Genomic DNA, 23708 nt, shown 5'->3' with positions numbered 1-23708 from the left:
TGTGCAGTCCACATGGCTTATGACCGCGTTCAATGGAGACACGCTACTTGTGGTCGCGATCCTCGGCAATGAGGAAACGAGGAAGAAGAAGAAGTTATTTTAAACGTTTAATTTCAATGACATTATGATTTAATACATGACATTTTAATCTACTTAACCCGTGCACAGGCGGGGAAGTTAAAGGATTAGGTATTATTTTCAAGACTATAATTAAGAGTTTTGAATGATTCACGGTTATTTTCAAAAATCAAAAAGGTAATCACGGTCTATATCCCGGTCAATATAAGTCTAATGAAGACTATAATCGTAGTTTTCTTGTTAAAATTTGATTTATGTTTATTTCAAAGAAGATTTTTATTCCTCTTACGCATTTTTTATAATAGTGTAATGCAATATAAACTACTAATCATATTGTTGTTTATTCTTTTATCAAAATTTTACCATTTATAAAAAAAAGACTCGAGACTCGAGAAGACTCGAGACTTTGGGCTCGAGATTTCTCGAAACTCGAGACTTCTAATAGTCGAGAAATCAGAAACCCTAGTGTAAAGTAAACGAAATAGGCTATCATTAGGCACTGAAAGAGACTTATTACATTCATTTGGAATGTCGACTTGTTAGTGACTTGACTGAGCACGATATAAGTTATTGCCTACTATTTAACAAAAGATATAGGTACTTTACTACGTCGGTTGTTAAAGAAAACTAAGGCCATTAAGATACTAGGTTTTGTCGGCGACATCGTCTATGTAGAATACTAAAGTACTTAATTGTAGATTAAACATACTATTAAAACTAAAGTTAAAACTAAAAATAAATAAAACTACATAACAAACTATACCTACACACATATAAAAATATTTACCTACCTACAGTAATAACCTAGTTACAAAGAAAATACCCCTTCCAGTAGGTCTGCTTGCGGCATGGACCCCATGACACTGGCGGCGTTACCTCTTTGTATCGCAAGTGAGATACGTTGACAGAGGTACGCGCCAGCCCTGGGGTCCCCTGTGGTGTCGACCAGCCGTGCCGACAGTGCCCCCATGAATGATTTCATATCGGCCGACCAGGGACCCAAAGTCTCAACTGCGAGCGCCGCAAACTCGTAGTCGTTGAGCAACGACGAGTATTTACGGCGCTTGAGAATTTGGGCCTGGTCAGCCGCAGCTCCGGCCTGAATGCGAGTCCCCTGAATATGGGACTGAGCAAAAGTGTCTACACACGTTGCGTCCCACACCAGGGTCCTTCCGAGTTTCCACGGCACCAACGTCGCTCCATCGGGCCGCTTGCCGTCGTCCCTTGTCATGCCCACTATGCCCATTCTATAGCAAGGATGATTTATTTAGGACTAGCTTTTGCCCGCGGCTTCGCTCGCGTTAGAAAGAGACAAAAAGTAGCCTTTGTCACTCTCCGTCTCTTCAACTATCTCCACTTAAAAATCACGTCAATTTGTCGCTCCGTTTTGCCGTGAAAGACGGACAAACAAACAGACACACACACTTTCCCATTTATAATATTAGTATGGATTTACGATCTTTATACTAAGAATCGTACCTCATTTTTTTAGCGTCACCTATTAAATAATATCATAACTACACTAAGGATGCTTACATTTTTTTTTTTTCAAAATGATATTTGATGATTTTTTTTTTGTATGAAGAGGTAGACGTTTGACCACGATCACACCTGATTGTAAGTGATGATGCGGTCTACGGTGGAGCACGCTTACCTATGAGATACCTATTTACTTTAAAGAGACCTGGGGGGTTACCATGACGTACTAAAGACGTTCAGTTTGAGAGAAAGGGACACAGGACACAGCTATAACAGTTACATAGCTCTGTCCCTCTCTCTCAACCTAAACTGAACGGCTTTGGCACGTCATGGTAACCCCCCTGGATTGTACTCATGTGGAAACACACACTCAGGCAGGGCATTCCACTCTTTGCCGGTTCGCAAAATAAATGTTGAAGCGAAACGCTTAGTGCGTATACAATATCATGATCTATATAATTTGTGATGTGTTGATTTTTTTTTACTCTTATGTGTTTATTTGTTATGCTTTTATGTATTTTGAGTTACTCAGTGCTTTGGTTGTTACTGTCATACTGTGTAATGTATTTGAAATAAAATAAAATAAAAATTAATAAATAATATTAAAATAGCGAAATATGTCATTTGTTCTTATAAAAATAAAAACACGCAAAAATATTTGGGGAAAATATGATTTTAGCCATTTCCAGGCTGCGAAACAGCGCCATCTAGTTTTAACCTTCAAAGGCCCGTACATTTCAAGGGTACGCTTTTTTGTATGGGCTTTGTCCCCGATATTATCCTTGCCTCTACAGTAATTTTGTGGCAATGTAGCGCTTGACGAAAAATAAAGCCAATAATAATTAAGTTTTAGAAGCGCTGGGTGGCTAGCCGAATGGCACAAACGCTCACGAAACGCTCATGAAACGAAGCGCTAGTAGATATCTATCTCTATCGCGCTTGCGTATTGGCGCGACAGAGCCAGCGGCGTATCGCTTTCGTTTGGCGTCGGAGAAATGCCATTCGGCTACGGGTCCTGGTAGCCTAGCGGTAAGTGCGTGCGACTTTCGTTCCGGAGGTCGCGGGTTCGAACCCCGGCTCGCTATGAGTTTTTCGGAACTTTTGTCCGAAATGTCATTTGATATTTGCCAGTCGCTTTTCGGTGAAGGAAAACATCGTGAGGAAACCGGACTAATTCCAATAAGGTCTAGTTACCCTTGCTGGAAGGTCAGATGGCAGTCGCTTTCGTAAAAACTAGTGCCTACGCCAAATTTTGGGATTAGTTGGCAAAGCGGACCCCAGGCTCCCATTAGCCGTGGCAAATGCCGGGATAATATAAGAAACAAAGACTAAACTTAAAAGCTAGCTTATATCTAAACTAGGCCCTTGAGGCATTGCACCAAGGATGCTGGCGACATTTCCTCGCTGTATCGCAATGCTGATAAGTGCAAGGAAGTCGCCAGCTCTTTCGTTACCAGTTAACCTCACGCTTCGCGATTTCTGTGATAACTTGTTCGCGCTAGAACCCCATGGACCTAGAGATTCGCCAAAGCTTATTTCGAGCAGTTAATCATCCTCCTTGCGTTATCCTGGCATTTACCACGGCGCATGGGAGCCTGGGGTCCGCTCTGACAACTAATTCCAAGATTTGGCGTAGGCACTAGTTTTTTACGAAAGCGACTGCCATCTGACCTTCCAACCCGAAGTGTAACTATGCCTTATTGGAATTAGTCCGGTTTCCTCACGAAGTTTTCCTTCACCGAAAAGCGACTCGCAAATATCAAATGACATTTCGCACATTAGTTCCGAAAAGCTCATTGGTACGAGCCGGGGTTCGAACCCGCGACCTCCGGATCGAAAGTCGCACTCCACCGCCGCTAGGCCACCAGCGCTCCTATTTCGAACAGTTAAATCAGTCTCTAATTCACTATGGCCTTTTTGTTTCCACAAACGATGAAAGTGCCGCCCACCCCCGCTCGGTTACCTCACAGTTAACGCCTGTCAAAAATGCGAACAGTCGACCTGTCATATCTCACCCATACAAGCATGGTACGCGTTCACCTACACCAGCTTAGAATGTGAGCTAGGAACGCGCCTCTTTCATATATTATTTGATCACCAGTGTCCGAGATGTGGTTTCAGTATAAAGATATGGTGCCTATGCTTTATCTTATCTTATCTTATACTATTAAACGAGCAATTCTTGTATATTTATTTATTTATTTATATATATAAATATACCGACGATCTCGGAAACCGCTCTAACGATTTCGCTGAAATTTGTTATGTGGGGGTTTTCGGGGGTGAAAAATCGATGTAACTTATCCTTAGGTCCCGGAAAACGCGAATTTTCGAGTTTTCACGCGTTTTTCTTCGCGCGCCATCTCGTGTGGAGTAGTTGTATTGTTAAGACAGAATTCTTTCGGTCGATGTAAGTATTATTTATTTCAAAGACTAGATGGCGATACAGGTCAAGGCTAACACGAATAGGAAAATACACTCTTTGAGCTTTTGTGGCGAAACGCGCGCCATCTCGTGTGGAGTAGTTGTTTTGTTAAGACTGAGAATTCTTTCGCTCGATGTAGGTACTATTTATTTTAGAACTAGATGGCGACACAGGCCAAGTATACGAAACAGAACCGAGCGAAGCTCGGTCGCCCAGATATTGTTATGAAAGAGAGAAGCGTGTCGTAAAATCGTCGGACGCGTGATAATGCGTCTATTACGCACAGTGTGACAGGGACACACCGACTATAGGGTTATCACACTAGTGTGCTACGCACATAGGATGACATAAGCATATTTAGAGTACTTAGACCCTGCTTAACTCCTCAAGCGCCTTGTTCCAGATCTGTCCCAGGAAATTTAAACTGTAGGTAATTGACAGATTGAAAATCATTAATTCAGTAGCAAATTTTTGACAACGGCGTTCCAGGGGTTAATGCTCTCGGTATATTTTCTCATGTCTATGGTCTTTACACATGCATCTAGTGGTAAGTGGTCTGAGGTCGGGATGCAGCTCTGAATACTCTGACAGATTTCCCGAGGGACTTCATTTGCAAAGCTCATTATGTTTAAATAACATTGACGTTAAATTATAATATAAAATACCTATTTATAGCGAGGCTTTCATAATAAGCTAATATAATTTACATACAGATATAATATAACACATAACACCACTGAATATTTTACCTTCAAATGAGGCCTATTGAATGTACATAATAATACACCGTGGAAACGATTGTGACGATGGCTGGGTGCCCTGGGGCCCGTTTCTCTAAAGGTACAAGCCTTGTATCACAAGTGCGCGAACTGTCAAATCGTATATGGGTTGTCATGGAAGCACACTTGTAATACAAGGCTTGTACCTTTCGAGAAACGGGCCACTGGAATCCCGAACTAAAACTACTACGAAAATATGGTATTACGAATTGTCTCTCACTGAGAAACCTGTAAGGGCCACTTGCACCAACGAAAATGGAGGGTCAACCCGAAGGTTAACCCACCATTTTATATGGAATTTGACAGCTGACAGTCCACTAACCCTGACCTTAGATTAAGAGGGAACGTTTAAAAGCTCCCCTCTATGCTTAGACACGGATCCGTGCGTGGGAATTTTAATCTATTGTTTTAAATGTCAAGGTCATTTTTTCAAATAATTAAATTGACAGGCCGCGAGGGGTTAACTCCGTGAGATGGCTGGAGCTGGAGGTTCCCAGGATTGGAAACCTGGGGACCGATTTTTGAATTTCGAATGCAAGGTTTCGCCGTTAGAAAGTCTGTGAAAAACGACGGAATACTATTTTTCATCACATTTGCTGTTTAAATTTAAATTTAAATTTCAATTTCGTTTATTTCACATATAAGCTTACAGTGTAATACAACCAAAACACTTATATGGTAAAACACAAATATTATTAAACAAAATAAAAAAATAGCATATCGAAAACCAGACACGAGACACGAAATAAAATCTAACAAATAATAAATCAAATAAATACAAAATCAAACAAATACAACATTTAATAAATATTTATGTTAAAAGCCAACATAGCATACCTAACGAACTTGCCTAATTTGTCCGCAAATATGTCGGCATCCGGGATCTGAGTCTGTAGGTTGTTAATGACTATACAGGCCCGAGTAGTAGGTGCATTTGCAGCTGGTCTCATTGCGTCTACGTGTACTGAAAAATAATGAACTGTTTTATTCCCAAGGGAGTAATGGATTTAGTTTTAAAAATTAATACAATCTGTACAATACTTCAGGCAAAGAATGTTTCAATCAGCCAAGGATTTTTTTTGCACAACTAAAATTTGACTATTAAGCTATAAATATACGGTATGAAAAATAAATAAATAATAAATAAATAAATATAGGACATTCTTACACAGATTGACTGAGGCCCACGGTAAGCTCAAGGAGGCTTGTGTTGTGGGTACTCAGACAACGATATATATAATATAATATATAAATACGTATATACATAGAAAACATCCATGACTCAGGAACAAATATCTGTGCTCATCACACAAATAAATGCCCTTACCGGGATTCGAACCCGGGACCGCGGCGCAGCAGACAGGGTCACTACCGACTGCGCCAGACCGGTCGTCAAAAATGCATTTTATTTATGTTTTACAATTATTTCAATGTGTTTTACATTTATTTTGTAAATTTCACGTTGATAAAACGTTATAATTTGCAATCTGGCCATCTCGATTTGTAGTACAACACCGCCATTCATTGAAAGTTTTGCCTTATGATTTTTTTTCTCTGTTTTCCTCTCAAATGTGATGAAAAATATTGTGTGTAACTCAGGAGGTAAGGATTTTGTCAACGAGTGTCAATAACTGGCGACAGCCGCAGGCTGGAGAGAGTTATAGACACGAGTGAAATATGTACTTACTATGAAGATATTATTCAACTAAATTCACGAAATCGAATAGTTGACATTCGAAAATCGGCCCCCTGATAATCTAATCATGTATGTATGTATGTATTAAACTCTCTATTGTACAAAACACGAAACATAAGTATGACACAGGATAGACAGTACAAAGGCGAACTTATCCCTTTAAGGGATTTCTTTCAGCATCATCAACGACTCTTTGTCTTTTTGATACAACACGGCCCCTACATTTTTCTTACACTTGGTCCACCTAAGTAACTGCGTCTGCCGGCCTAGCCGAAATCGTTGACGCTTCTAGCAGTCTGTCTCTGTCACGCCAATACGGAGGAGCAATAGAGATAACGCTAGCCACGATAACGATATTATATTAAGCGTTTGTACATTTGGCTACGTACCCTGGGTTTTCCTCTATTTCTCTTGCATCCACATCGTAATGTGTTTCGTTTTTCCATCTCCGGTACAAAATCAGCTTAACATGTACAGTCAAGTGCAAAAATACGTATCGATTTTATCCGCTCAAAAATATGTACCGAGACCTTATTCCGCCGACATAAAGTGCTATGGGACATATTTTTGATAAGTTGTACGCACCCATATTTTTCACTTGACTGTACCTAAACTTTAAAGTCTCAACTCAAACATGTACGAGTATTTGTGAATATAGAAACATCTGTTTGTTTAGCGAAGTGCACAGAAACGTATCTAAGTTACTACTTACATACATTTTCCCTTTGCTGCATTGTAAACGTTTAAGTTTAAAATAGAGCGCTATGAGGAAAACGGAATGAAATTTTGTGAGCTTTTTAGCATGTATTAATAAGGGAAGGACAAACACATTACTTACGGTAACAGTAATAACGGGGTTTGTGTTTGCAAGAGAAAGGACGTTTCATTTGAAATTTCATTACAAATTTTTTTCAACAACATAATGCCACAGATGTACTTAGTGTAAGGCTTGAGTGGACGCTCGGAGCGGAGCGTTTAGCGGAGCGGGCGAGCGTGAGTTTACTGAATTAACACGGGAAACGTCTGTTAGTATTTACTTAGGACATCCTGCATCCGTAATAATTACATTTTATATGTTTATAATGAACTGATAGGATATGAAACGGTGTAAAACGGGTAAGCATAAAAGAACAAATAAATACAGTTTTGAAATTTAAACAGTGATGTCCAAATAACTAATGTAATACCTCAGGTAGGTATTCCATTAGTTATTTGGACATCACTGTTTAAATTACACGGTAAAAACTACTAACAAAGACTACTAAGGCAGCAAAAATTTTGTACATAGCCACGTCAGCAAATTTTAATTGCTCCTATTTTGTTACCAACATTTAGTAATATAAGTCGACTTTCGTAAGATATTTGGATATACATATACAGGGTTCTTGTAATAATTAAGAAAATATAAAAGGTTAATTCCATGGCAGAGAGCGAAAAAAATTAATTTTTTGAGGTCAGAATTTTTAAAATCTGGTTATGGGGTAATGTTCTTTGGCTCTAGACCTTACTTGAACCGATTTTTTTTTAATAAACTGAGTTTAACTAAGTATGCCAATTTTTTTAAAGTTTAAAATGCGTGCTTTATAAGATACGTGCGTAAACTGAACTAATTAAGACTCACATTATATTCAAGGGATTTTTCTAATTGTAAAAAGTAGCTGACATTTTTAGAAAAATACTAAAATAACATAATATTCAAAAAAAAACAAAAAATAATTAAAAACTGAATATCTTCTTTGGGGGAAATAATATAATCTTCCCTCATATCCCTAAAAATCAAGGAATCCTGAATTTTTTTACTTCTGTAACTTTTACTTCATATTTCGATCACTAACTATAAAAAAATACGTTTCATTCGGACGTAACAAAAGTTACTGATTTCTTGAAACGCAAGTTACCAATGTTTTGCATGTTTATTTTCATAATTGAAAAATATTAAGATTCCTTTTTGCTACATAAACATACCTGTACTCTTGACTGACACGATTTAAGTTACAAGACAATTCGTAAACCAGAGTGAGTAGGTACATGGTATTTAGGACGGGAAATAAGTGCCCTTCTCATGTCCCACCCATTCTCCTGAATGGCGAACAATTAAAAAGAGTTTTTTTTTTTTTTTTTATTATTATAAATGGGCTTACTCTTGACCACAGACTAGCCAAAGGCAAAGACGTGGTTTTATATTTAATTGTATTATTACATTTAAATATCTCGGGCACTTAGTTACCGATGACCTGCGTGATGACGCGGACATGGAACGAGAGCGTAGGGCTCTGGCCATCAGGGCCAACATGATAGCCCGCAGGTTCAGCAGGTGTACAGCGCTGGTTAAAATAGCACTATTTCGCGCGTACTGTACCTCACTGTACGCCTGTAGCCTGTGGACTAGGTATACGCAAAAAGCGTTTTCAGTACAGATGGTGTTTTTTTACGCACTAGTTCGAGAAGTGGTTCATTATATGCCAGGTCGAAACTTTGGAGGCTCATCTGTACTGAAAAACGTCGTACGATACACGTGCGAAAAGGAAATTCATAACTCGTGTCGATTTAAAACACTCCCTTCGGTCGTGTTTTAATTTATCGCCACTCATTTCGAACTTCCTTTTTTACGCACTTGTATCGTAATGTACTATTAATGCCCTGCGCGTGCAATACAAGGTTTATTTCTGTAAAATTTATTAACAAACTTATGGACCCAAATAGTCTGATATAAATGCATTTTTTTTTTTATTTAATATGGAAATAAAAGAATCGTATTTAAATGATGCTTTAAAAACCCATGTCCAATTTCTGTAACGAAAGTTACCACCTCATTTTAGTGTACTGAGGCCAGAAAATGTTTATGCTTTAAATAATTTCCACTTTAGTTTAATGAGATTTAACTGAATTAAATGGTGCACCAGCAAAAAAAGATATTTAAGTATGAATCAAGCCACAAATAACCTTTGTTTGACAACTTTGCGTTCTAAATGTAACGCAAGTTATCATGGAATTACCCAATACTAGAGAACCTTAATGACGAAATAAAACTTACTACTAAATCTCAATTCATCAAAAAAATCTTGGTAACAATTTAGTAATAAAAAAAAAGAATTTAACTTTTTCCTTAATTTTTCTACAATTTTTTTTGAGAACTGCTGACGGATGATATTATTATAAGTTCATTACACTACAACTGTAATTAGCATACACTTCTTTACCTATAAAAAAAAAAAAAAACAATTTATTGGACAAAAATAACTTGCTTGCTTGCTTGGGTTGCTGATTTATGGCTGTAACCTCATGACGAAGCCTGCGTTGCGGATACTCGGTTGTACGAGCCCCAATGCAAATGATATCGTCTAGTCACACTTCAACGTGCGATATTTATTTCCGAAACTGGTGTTTAAACCCAGATTGACTTTGATGATAAATGGAATACACGACACACTAAGCCATTAAAACTAGTTTAATCTTGCGCCGTACAAAATGCCCTAATGTTATATGTTTTAATATAATCATATCATAAAAATAACATATCTAAAGCAAAAAAATACGCCTAGTTCATATTTGAGGCATAATAGGTCGTCTATTTTAAATAAAAATAGTTTAGTAAGATTTATATTATACAATAATATTTTAAATTGAATTAAAAATATTATAAGTCGTCTGATATGATATATGGCTACATAAAAAGGTAAATTCTGTAAAAAATATAATTATTCTACAACATTTTTATACCAAAATAGCAAGAGGTAAGTCGGTGCCTGAATCAGTGAGGAAAATTATAATTTCCAGTAACAATAGCGGCAAATCTACGTTCCAAAATATTCAAAGACCTTTTTCTGCCAAGATCTACGGCGCATACAATCATCCAGCATCAACTAAAACACGGAACCGTCTCCTGTTTAAATAAATCTGGCCGTCGAAGAATAACTGCCAAAGAGAAAACAGGATTTTGAGGAGCATCATCAGGAAAAATCGTCATGCAAGAGCAGGAGAACTTACCTAACTATGGCATGACGCGATCAAAATAAACATTTCAGTCGATACCTGAAAGACAGTAATGAAAATAATGGGCTTCGGTTTTCACACCGCTAAACAGAAACCATTACTTACTCAAAAGCAGAAAACTAACAGGTTGAAATTTGCACAAAAGTACAGAAACTGGACTGCCGATCAGTGGCGAAAAATAATATGGAGCGACAAATCCAAATTTGAGGTCATAGTTGGCGATGAACGAAGTAAAGTCATTCAAGAAAAAGGAGATGCATTTCACAAAGACTGTCTTGAACGCAAGGTGTAGTTTCCAGCATCTTTAAATGATTTGGGGCTGTATGTCGGCACAGGGTGTGGGATGTCTGCAATTTATAGATGGAACCGTCAATGCAGAGAAATACAAAAGCATCTTGGAATAGAGTTCACTACCGTCTATAAGAAAGTTCAAGTATATAAATGGATTTACTTTTCAACAAGATGGTGCCTTATGTCATACTGGCAAGACAACGATGGAGTGGCTCAAACAAAAACAAATTCCTACCATATCATGGCCATCCAGCAGTCCAGACTTGTCTCCCATAAAAACTTTGTAGTGGTAAATGAAGAAAAAGTTGCGAAAAGATCCTTCTAAATCCAAAGCTGATTTTAAGGAGAAACTTGTGAGTGTCTGGAATGGAATAACCCCTGAGGAGTATAGACAGTTGGTAGATACAATGCCGCTCAGAATTAAGGCCGTTTTAGATGCAAAAGGTGACGCCACCAAGTGGTAGTTGTTCTTTTCTGCATCGGCTACGCTGAAGACGAACATTTTTGCGAGTGTTACATTTGGTGAAATTATGTTTTTTTGTTTACTAGTGAGGAAAATTGTTAATTTATGTTTTGAATAAATAAAATATGCATTATAAGCTCTCTTGTTTTTATGTTACATGTTCTACTAATCATCTAATTCATCCTGAATTTTGAGGTCGAAGTTAGGACATAATACTTTTTTCATACTAGACGAAATCATTTGCATTGGGGCTCGTAAAATATTTAGTGTTATTTTTACCTATAATTATTTTCATCACACTTGCTCTTAAACGGTGTTATTACATGCCTGCATACTGATACGTAATGAGCTATTTTACCGCCCTAGGGCGGTAAAGTGAATACCTGGGTGGGGCCTTCGACGACCTGTCAAAAATTACAAATGTTCGAAATGTCAGCGTAGGTATTTCAATATATTTTGCATCACACCCGCACTTCAAATGTGCTATTGCACGCAGGCGGAGCGTGAGTTATAGAAAAATCGTTCTCCCAAGGGAATAATGACATTTCTTGTACCGTACTTAACTTTTTTACATCTATTTATATATTTTTTACTTTGCGAGTGTGATGAAAAATATTGTGTGTAACTCGGGGAGTATGAATATTACTAACTCGAGTCTTTAAATCGCTCCGGCAAGCCGTCGCGATTTAACTTACTCTCGTTAGTAATGTTCAACTTCCTCCCCTTGTTGCACAATGTACTATAGTTTAAAAATTTGTTACTACTTCGCGAGTGTGATGAAAAACATTGTGTCTATCACAGGCGGGTAAAGGATTACAAACTCGAGTTATTAAAGCTTCAAACAGCCTCTCGTTTGTAATCCTTCATTTTGCGCTCTTAATACACAATGTACTATTATATGTATATCGGAACGAACTCAAATACGTCGTTGGGTAAATATTGTTCGGATGAAAACTTAAGTTTTGAACATATAATCCAGGTACTTAATTATAATACACTTGTTGAAAATGTTTAAAGCTGAAACTGTACCGTATCGCCTGGGAATCGGCTTAATAGTTATTAAAATTTGTATTACAAGGGGGCAAAGTTGTTGTTTAACCGCACGTGCCGTTATTGATACATTTTATCAACAGAATAATAGAATATAATAAATAAATAAATAGATATATATATATAATATATATATATATATATATATATATATATATAATATATATATTATGTTATATTGTTTGATTAGGTATAAAAAACCGATTTGCCCGAACTATATATACTTGACCTAGAAATTTCACATATGTCCCCGTTTGTTGGACCAGATACCAGCGAGGTCGAACCCTTCTATCCCTCAACTGGCGCCCAATCTGTGTGGGCCCAAGTGTCTATCTTCAATTTAACTTGATAAAACGACGTGGTCGTCGTCGTCTGCCTGCTAAGCCGCGATCCTGGGTTTGAATGCCGGTATGGACATTAGTTTTTGTGATGACCACTGATATTGTATCATGCTCTCAATCGGCCTCAGTAGGTACACACAAGACGTACTAACGTTGATCAATACCGCTCGAGACCGAAAACTCATTTTGAGTTATCGCGCCAGGCCTCGAAGCCAAATGGCATTTCCGCGGCGCGAGACGCCACCGAAACGCCAGAAATGTAGTCTGGCTCTGTCGCGCCAATACGCAAGAGCGATAGAGATAGATAGCTACGAAAGAGATAATATATGTGACATTATCTGGGTAAAGGGACCTTATTGTCGATGGCGCTTGCGTCCCGTGGGCGTGGCATCACATTTGTACACGAACATCGCTCATAAGGCCGTAAGCGCCATCGATGATAAGGTCCCTTTACCCAGATAATGACACATATTATCGTGAGCGTTTCATGAGCCTTTGTGCATTCGGCTACGCACACCAAGTAAGTAAGTAAGTAACATTGACCGAACGAGCACGACGAATACGAACGTCTCCGAGAAAATACGATAAAAAACTATTATGCATACATCTGTGCTGTTGAAAGCAGGGGCCCGGCTGGCCCCGTAGCCGAATGGCACAAACACTCACGAAACGAAACGCTCGTGGATATCTATTCTATCTCTATCGCTCATATTGACTCGACAGAGCCAGATTACCCTTTCGCGGCGTTTCGTTTTCGTTTCGCGTCGCAGAAATGCCATTCGGCTACGGCACCTGAGGCGATTGCAAGCTACGCTTCGCCGCGTCACGGTGGATTTTTGTGTATTCCTACGAAATTACATTCGAACTCAAAGACGGCAGAAATAGAAACAATTTACACAAAGCCACCGACTCAAAGTCGGTCACGATGTATTATCCGTGATATTTTAGAGGCCAATCGCACTTGAACTAAAAATAGAATAGAATATTTTTATTGCGATTCATGGTACACGTAGAGTAGGCTTGTGCAGTACATGTACTAATAGTACAAAAGACACGATTCCCTGTACTGTACTAGACCGAACTACTCCCAAATGATTCTGCTCTCTAGTACATTTAGTACACTCACACACGCGCAACAGAATGGGAGCGAAAGGAGCGAAGAGATGACAATGACAGCAAAGCGATCCGTGTGATCCGACCGCAACCGAAATATAACCGACTGACTCGGACCGAGAGCGCGCAAAAACGGCCGATCAGCTCTCGGCTAGTACGATCGAGCATTACTGTACGCCATATGCACAATTTGTCTCTCGCTCTCTCGGTGTACTACTGTACTAAATGTCCTAAAAGAACGAACTAGTACACTTCGGAGATCGTACTAGTTGGGAGCGATCTTTTCAATGAACGAGCAGGCACAACTCTAACGTAGAGCTGTTACATTATATTAAAATAGAGCGGCATGGCGCCCTGAGAGGGCATTGCAAAAAGCTCTTTGTATCTTTGTATCTATAGTTATATGTTAACAATCCGTGGATTGATAACATATAACTACAGATACATACAGACAATAATTCATTAAAACCGGTCGAAAGAGGTACCTATAACACCGAAATCCAGAACAAGATTTAAGAGACAACAGGAGCGTAAATGCTAAAATGGAAAATAATCCCCTTTCTATTTGGTAATTTTAGTTAAATATACTCTTTTTTTCTAAGTTCGTAGAAAAAAAATCGGAATAACAATGAAATAATCTGTGGCCTGTTATTGACTCCATCACAATTTTTTTGCAGCATAATCAATCACGCTGTTTGCAAATATTAATCGATGAGAAAAGCGGAAATTACTGCCGTTGGTGAAACTTGAAACCAATGAAACATACAGCTTCTGAATGGATACATCAGTAGGCCTAGCACATGATTGTCGCGAGAATATGTCGCCGCGAGATAGATGACAAGTCTTCTTCTAACTGTATTAGTGACATAAGGACGGCGACATACCCACGCGCCAATCATATGTGCTAACCCTGCAGAGGCCGTGATTTCGAGTCTCACCCGACCCGAGGCATTCATTTTCCGCTTTAAAATGTATTCTAAGCCTATTGGCATCGATTCCAACGTGTCTGATTGTAAAAAAATGTCCGCAACCTTTAAAAACATTTACATATGTAAACGAGTATGCTGAAACGCTGAACTAAATTTGACCATCGGGAGTGGGTGAAAATATGTATATTTGAATAATTGTATTTTTTTTTGCGTTGGCAACACTGAAATAAAAACATTTGACGGTTTCATAGTACCAACTCGCGGTAACACAAGTATTTTATTTATTCACACATACTTACCAAGAACGATTTAATACTGGACTGACAAAGCCAATACAAAAAAGCGTACCACTGAAATGTGCTTTTTAGGCTTAAAACTAGATGGCGCTATTTAGCAGCCTAAAAGTGGCCAAAATCATATTTTCCCCAAATATTTTTGCGTATTTTTATTTTTAATAAGAACCAATGACATGTTTCTTTATTTTAAAATCATGATATCACGTCAATACACATTTAAAAAAAAAAATGTAGGCATCATCAGTGTAGTTATTTTATGTTAAAAGGTGGCGCTAAAATCGAGGTACGGAGTATAGTCGTGTAATCTTCTTCTTTCTTCTTCTATATATATAAACGGCAAAGTCCTGAGTGACTGACTGACTGACTGATTTAAATCAACGCACAGCCCAAACCGCTGGTGCTAAATATTCCAAATTTGGCACGTAAGTTATTTTTAAGGTCTAAGGGCGCACTAAGAAAGGATTTTTCAAAATTCATTCCCTAAGGGGGTGAAATGGGTGTTCAAATTTTGTATGGGGATCTACCTTTACACTGAGATATGAGCTTGAAACTTCGTATAAAGGTAATAAATTAATCCTATATAAATAATCCTCGTACTTACTTAAGAAATTAAAATAGGATTTCGGCAAAACATTATATATACCTAATCTAAAAGTGAATTTAATCAGTTCTGTATAGTAAACGTTCGTACCTCAAAGGCGCTAACCTTCGTGAGGGTCCGTCGGGTATTTTCACCCTTTTCACATAACAGGGTTCTGTAGACAACTAGGGAAACATTTTAGTTTTATCGTGTTATTATTTTATTTATTACTAGCTTTTGTCCGCGGCGTCGCTCGCGTTAGAAAGAGACAAAAAGTAGCCTAATATGTCACTCTCCATCCCTTCAACTATCTCCACTTAAAAAATCACGTCAATTCGTCGCTCCGTGTTGCCGTGAAAGACGGACAAACAAACAGACACACACACACTTTCCCATTTATAATATTAGTGTGGATTAACGACCGGTCTAGCCTAGTGACCCTGCCTGCTAAGCCGCGGTCCCGGGTTCGAATCCCGGTATGGGTATTTATTTGTGTTATGAGCACAGATATTTTTTCCTGAGTCATGGATGTTTTCTGTGTATATATATATTTCGTCACTACTTTTAAAAAATATCGTATCTCACGCTGTTCCACAAAGTTAAAACGCAGTAAGTCTATATGCATTCCATACATACTTACTACAATTTTCTTTTCATTGACAGACGAAGATACAAGTTTTTTTAAAAGTAGTGACGATTTGTATATTATATATATCGTTGTCTAAGTATCCACAATACAAGCCTTCTTGAGCTTACCGACGGCTCAGTCAATCTGTATAAAAAATGTCCTATAATATTTATTTCAATCAATCAATCAATTATTTATTCGTGATAGCTACAAAATACACAAGTAAGAAAACAGAAACAGCAAATAAAAGAAATTAAACATATAAGTTACCACGAAATGGTCCCGACCCGACTCAGCATAAAATGCTAACCCGAGGGTCAGCTGCGCTCTTCCGTATTTATTTATTGATAAATATTTTTGTTCATTTTTTCGTCCACGAATTAGCCCAAGTGCTCTCCGATACTATTAATATAGTTTTATACAAGGTGTAACATGAAAAAACGGAATAATTTTAACAGCGTATTCCTGATCACATTTTAAGACTAAAATGTGATACTTACTTACATCCTTTTCTCTGTATCGCCTGGTCTCAGATTTATTACCAATTTTATTTACACAAAAAACCATTTTTCCTTATATCAAGATTTTCCGTAAAACCTGAAACATTTCATTATTTCTTTCTTACCTCAGAATGCACCTTTAAATCCTTTTACAATAACTGTATCGCTTGGTCTCAGATTTATTACCAATTTTATTTAAAAAAAATTTTTTTTACTCAGTACAATTGTTTTTGTAAAAGCTGAAACTTATTTAACATTATTTCTTTCTTTTGACCTCAGAAATGCACGTTTAAACTTCATATTTACAATAACCATACTCAAATCGGCCGGCTGTAATCCCACAAGCGATGGACTTTCGGAAAATTTGTTGTGCTAAACAAAACTAAGTACGGAATCCTACACTAAACATAATCCACAAATCCAACATGTTTTTGTCCGGTTATCTGTTATCCGAGGGCTCAGGCCACAGAAGTAGATATGAGCTGGGCCAAATTCACAACCGCTTACGCTTCGTAAGCGTGAATTTCACCAGATCTGGGGGGCGATTTTTGAATCTCACATACGCGATTTTGTCACTAAAATACCGGTTAAAAACGGTGACTTGCTTATTATTTTCAGTGACAATTTTCTGAATTCGAACGCGTGAGACTCAAAAATCGGTCCCCTGGACGTGTTTGGGCTCATTCTTCTCAGAATCTCGAGCTCATTCGATCCGATATATATCCGATAGATATCGCGTTTCGATCGGCGTTTCGCATTTCGGCTAGACCGGCTGTAGTAACCGTATCGCGACACGACAGTCTCACGGCTCAGCCACGACATTGGTCTCAGCGCGACAGCGGTGAGCGGCGGCCATACATTGTAGGGAGACACAGCGATGGGACTTTTCATTCGCACGTATGGCTGCCGCTCACCGCTGTCGCGCTTAGACCAATGTCGTGGCTGAGCCGTCAGACTGCGTTCTGATCGTCACATAACGTCAACGATTGCCACTTCAGCTAGTCCGGCTGGTGTGGTCCCGCGAGATTGTGCGCCCTCTGAATTATTGTGACAGACTGTCGAGAAGGGCAAAAGATCCCTAACTCGGGAAAACCTTCCTGATTTTGGGAAAACAGCAAAATAACTATAGTAATATAATTGGTGTTTCTAATATACAGGTTGCGGCCTGTAGCAGAAGCAAAAATTAAAATATAGACTATACTCCTTTATATTTTTGTTCATTTAGTTGAAGATTTAAAAGTTGTTTCCGAATAAAACAAAAAAATAATAATACCCGGCCAGGTTATGAAAGAAATAAAACTTTTAGTAGTTTGAAAAGAAGTGGCTCCCCAAGTAGTGGATACCCCCCTCCAACTGAGGGGGGACGGAAATCTTCTCGAAGCTGAGGCGTAGGGTTAGAGCCGGCGTAGCTTTATTTGACGTTCATATGCGCATTTTGATATGCCTACTTGGAAAAATAAATATTTCATTAGATTAAGCTAATCAGGAATTAAATACGCTGCTAAAATTTTCCGGTTACCTTGTGTTACACCGTGTATCTTCAATAATAAGAGGTCACGCTTATTATGTGCGGGGCGGGGGCTCATACAAGTATCCTGAGTCAACGCTGCATAGGGTGGAGCACCCCGCCCCGCAAGCGCTCCGCTCGGGTTTCCTCTATTTGGCTTAACATTAATTGTCCGAAACTATTTACGCATAACAGACTTCGCATAATCGATTTTCGTCGAATGTTAATTTGGCAGAAAACTTATTTGTCATTATCTAAAATAATACAAATATTACTTTGTCTGAAAATAAGGTCGCATAATTCTGTTTACGGCGATTGTTTTTATGAATAAAATTAATTCGCATAATTGTATTTGACATATTTCTTAAAATCAGAATATCCACCCATACTAAATGCTGTCAAAAGCGTTGGTTTGGTTAGGTTAGAACTGCGACCTCAACAAATACAGCATTTTGTCAAGAATTTCGGTTAGGTTAGGTTAGAACTGCAACATTAATATAGTAGTATTTACTTATGATAAAAATTCTGCGTAGTAAATTTCGACTAGATCATGTTATGCGGAAATAATTTATGCATAAAAACCATTCGGCGAATAACCTTTATGCATGAAATATATTCGGACAAACAAAAATATGCCTAGACAAATTATACGTAACTGTACTATGCCATATCAGACTATGAGAAAGGTGAATTATGCCAAAAAGAATTCTTGATTGTAAAATTATGCCAAAACAAGGGGAACCGCTCCGCTCCGACCGTCCACTCAGGCCATACACGTTTCATTACGAAGGTAATACATTGCATGAAGGTGGCCCATAATTAACACACGTAAAGAAACTTTACGAGGAAGTTCGTTAACAAGCATGTTACAGCAGAATTTGAAAGTTGTTCGAAGGCCGAAACGAAATGTTCGAGTCACGTCCTTCACGTAAATCGTTACTCGTAAAGGGGTAGCTACACATGCAGTGCGAAATGTGTTTCCTTCGTATTTCCATCGAAACTCATGAACGTGTCATTCTATTTTAGTCAGGCTCAGTATAAGAATGAAATAGGTACCTTCTAACGTTGACCGAGCTAACACGACAAACACAAATGTTTCCGAGAAAAGACTATAATGCAATATGAACGCTGACTATTAGTCCGCCGGATTATGGCGGCCTGTCAGTTAAATAGACAAATAAATAAACATTTATACACATAATTATTGACTAACAGTAAGTTTTCATCAATATATAAGTTAGATAAAAAAGTTTCCCCGTGTGGTGACGGGTTAAGAATGTCCCCTTTCTTCCCGTGGGTGTCGTAGGTCGACTGTGGGATATGGGTTAAATTATGGCGTTTTTTATGGGATAGGTGTCAAACGAGCAGACAGGTCGCCTGATGGTAAGCGATCACCGCCGCCCATGGACACCCGAAACACCAGAGGTAGGCGTGCGTAGGCGAGAGGAGCTGGCAACCTGTCACTGCAATGTCACAATTTGGATTTCTTTCAACCCTTTTTTGCCATGAGTGGCACTGAAACTTAGTAGTTCATGTGCTCTGCCTACCTCTATATGGGATACAGGCGTGATTATATGTATGTATGTAAAAAAGTTTGTCTTTTTCGTTTTAAAGCTATCCCCAAAAGTTAGGTAAGTATACCAAAATTTTTGGAGATAGTACTTACAAAAGGAAACATTTATAAAAATATTTTCTTAATGCCTTATGTTTTTAATTGCTGAAAAATCTAATTTGAAAGATATAAGAAGATATCGTAATTGGCGTTAGTGTTGCATCACCATGCAGCATTTAGCATAGCAACAAGCATTTCAATGCGAGTGACTGGGTACTCACTGAGTAGTAGAAACATAAATTTTATTGACTGGACCGCCAATTTTGTGTATAATTTTATCGAGGTCATCCTGAAGACGCCGAATTTTAAATTTTAACTCAGCTATCAGTGCGATATAAAATTGGACGTAGTCAAAAGAATCCAGCCACAAAAATGTGTCAATATAAGTTAAACTTTCTATCGAAAGGTAGTCATTCATATCTATAAATAAATAAATATTCTGGGGACACCTTACACAAATCAATCCCCAAACTATGCAAAACTTGTACATACTATGGGTAGGTATATATGCCTATGGCTAGGTGACGATATAATACATACTTATAGATTAGATTAGATTAGATTATATTTATTTCTTGATAAAAATTACATGTTATTTTAACTTAAAAATAGCACCAATTCACAAAAAGATCGTCACAACATAATAATAAGAAAATAATTGATACAAACAATAATAATCATCAATTTTAAAGCATGGATCCTTTTCACTAAACTACATTCAATGCTGCATCAGCTGCAAAATTGCAAGGCGAATTTATCAATTAATTCATTCATAATTCATGCAATTTTGCAGCTGATAGTACAATAGAACATAAAAGAGGGCGCCAGCGTCTACTTGACTCACTATTTAAAATTATTCTACCATTTTAGGTGGCATGCATTATGATAATCACTAGACCATGTTGACAACAATGCTACTTGTCGGTATAATACTGTTCAGTCCTAAACATTGCGGTTCAAATTGTTCAACCTCTACACGAGTTACTTCCTCTTTTTCGCACTTTTATCATCTTAACATTTAACTAGTACCTTTTTTTATATTGCTCTACTTTAGCTCGAATAAACCTAAGATATTATGTCTTAGTGGTATGTAGGTTTAATTTTAATAAATTCGCGTGTAAATAGTTGGGAGTTTTTACTTAGAAGTATTAAGCCTATTTAGTATAATCATATAATGATAAGTAATGGTAATTGGATGTAAACCTATAATAATAATATTTAACAATTTAAAAACAGTTCTTACCTTTCATCGTCCTTAAAAGCTTAAATAAAGTTAAATTTGGTTCGCAATCCGTGTTAAGACAGCTAAACACTGCACAATATTTCTTTGGCCTTTTTTTTTTGTTCATTGTTATCAGATTATTAATACTCGTATCAGTCGTATCAATTCTGTGACAGCGGTCGAATCAGTACGTAGGTATGCGACGAACACCTCTCGCGCGTGCGTCACCGCTCGCCCGTGAGGCCCTACTGATTGCCACCTGCGAGGGGTGCTTACACAGAGAGAAAATACAACCAGTTTTCATGTTCGTTCAACAAGTTTTTTGGTTAAAATAGCGCCTACGTGCTCTTTGGTTCAAACAACAAGCTACTTGTCATTTGAATCGGCAATATATTTGAATCAACAAGTCGATTTTATAAAAACAACCTGACACATATTGTTTTAAACATACGTTTGGCTGATTCAAACGGATAAACCGCAACAAGTCGAACTTGTTAAATTCACAATCCAAATTTCTCTCAGTGTACGATTCGATACCTACACGCGCGAGTGGGACAGGCTTGCTTTTATCCTAATGTACTAATTTTACGCAGTTAAGAAAATGAGGCCTACCTATTTTTTGCCCCTTTTGTTTGTAGGCTCTGTTGTAGTTTTGAGACAGGCACATAAAGTAGCACTTCTCGCACTAGTGCGATAAAGTAGGACCATGTAATCCATACTAACATTATAAATGGGAAAGTATGTGTGTCTGTTTGTCCGTCTTTCACGGCAAAACGGAGTAACAAATTGAAGGGATTTTAAAAGCTTTATATAATTAGGAAGATAAGGCTTACCTATTTATATGAAGAAGCTAGTTTCAGAGCGGCCGTCCTCTTTCAACTTAAGCTTATCAAGACTTTACTACTGAACCCGTTAGTTAGGATTTTAACTAATTTCTAAATGAAAGAGTTTTGCAATTTCTCGGAATTGTGTTTCATTACAATACCTACCTAATTCCATAATGTATAAGAAAAATTAAATTGTCATAAATGTGTCAATATAAGTCAAACTTTCATCAAAATAAAAGTCTTTCTTATAAAAAATATAGCGTTCGAATTCATATCAATAGCAATTTTTTTTTCTCGAAGTTTTTCTAATTAATGTTATTTTAATTTTATGTATCCAATAAAATATTAGATACCTAATATTCGATAATTACCTACAACGTTACGCTACCATAGTATAACGCAATATAAAAAAATCCAAAGTGCAAAGGAGTTTGAACCCCTGACACCCACTTACTTATATACGCCTTAGTGATACCAAAGACATATATAACTCCGTATAGACGGATAAGGTCTAAGAAAAAAACGTACCTCAAAGCCATACAGAAAAAGGTACGGTGGCCTAGATGGCGTTACACCTTTGGGGAAAGCTCGGCTAGATAGCGCTAATATTAATATTTGACATTTTAATACATATCAAGCTAACAATATGGGCCAAATTGTCAAAACTGAGGTTCAAAAGTTTTAAGCTTGTGTCGAGAGATGGCAGTATATGCACTGTGATTACACATTTTACTTTGACAGTAACTCTCTTTAATACTCGATCCTCTTTGGTGATACTTACACAATTATTCAATTCATGCCAACTCTTGTGAAATGGCCCTTAGTGGAGTGAATATACACTGTGTAAAATCGGTTATTTTTGGAAATTATCTACCTCGATTCTATCTTTATTTGAATTTGTTACGACGTAAGATAAGATCTAAGGTAACGAGAGAGAGCTTTAAAGCATTTTGTAAATAAGTGATAATTAATTGAAAAAGCCCCTTGCTATTTTCATAAAATTGCTCGACCCTATTTCGTAACATTATTTACCCGTAGGTAACTTAGAAGCTTTCAAATGAAGATCTCGGTTTGTCATCTCTGGGTCCTATTATACCTTTACACCATTCTTTATTAAATCTTCTTAGAAATAAAAAATATGGTAGTCCTCAAAGCAATTCTAACTTCACATTTACAAATTGTAGAGGTAGTTATTACTTTGAAATTTTACACGTTTTAGTTAAGATCAAAAGTAACGAAAAGGCATTATTTAAATCAGGGTGGATTTGTACTTATTTTTATGTGCAATTTTTTTTCGATAAATCTAGTTAAAACACTTGTATATTTAACTAAAATTCCCAAGTATGAATAAATAAATAAAAAATACATAACGAGATCAGACTACTTTCCCGAAGAAATAAACTGCAAAAAACGAATGAAAACAGGAGAAAGGAAAGGAGCTCCTCTCTCAATAGCAACAAATAGCAATACAAATAGTTGTCAAAGCGGACCCAGGCTCCCACGAGCAGTGGCAAATGTCGGGATAACGCAAGGAAGATGATGATGATGTTGATTTTCTTTTGTTCCAGGCTCCGGCAACCTGTCGAGGGAGTCAGCTTTCTGTGCCATGTTGACCATGCCTTCCTGGTACTTGTGTGAGCTGAGCAGTCTTCTCTTCTTCATCCTGCCTGCCTTCATCATTCTGGCGCTGTATGTGCGCATGGGGCTTCGCATTAGGTACGTCATGGGGTACGTCAGTTGTTTATTTTGTACCTATGTTAGTTTATTTAACTCAATACCAGACAAAAAAGTACGTCAGTAATCGGTCGTAAATTACGATGTAAATTGTGTAATGTAATGTCGTAAATTGCGTTGGTAACAATTTGAGGCAAAGCCGAAAATAAGAGCGGAACCTCGATT

General features: G+C 37.6%; 1 protein-coding gene across 1 annotated transcript in view; it reads left to right on the top strand.

The window, feature by feature from the left end:
* LOC125235978 (neuropeptides capa receptor) overlaps positions 1–23708 on the top strand; it is a 243593-nt gene that overhangs the window by 129222 nt on the left and 90663 nt on the right. Inside the window, 1 exon segment of the mRNA XM_048142649.1 lies at positions 23378–23537. Coding sequence (XP_047998606.1) covers positions 23378–23537 — 160 coding nt within the window.

This window comes from Leguminivora glycinivorella, chromosome 18 (genome assembly GCF_023078275.1).
Source record: "Leguminivora glycinivorella isolate SPB_JAAS2020 chromosome 18, LegGlyc_1.1, whole genome shotgun sequence".
Taxonomy (NCBI): Eukaryota; Metazoa; Arthropoda; class Insecta; order Lepidoptera; family Tortricidae; genus Leguminivora; species Leguminivora glycinivorella.
This window is presented reverse-complemented; position numbering and strand designations above follow the sequence as displayed.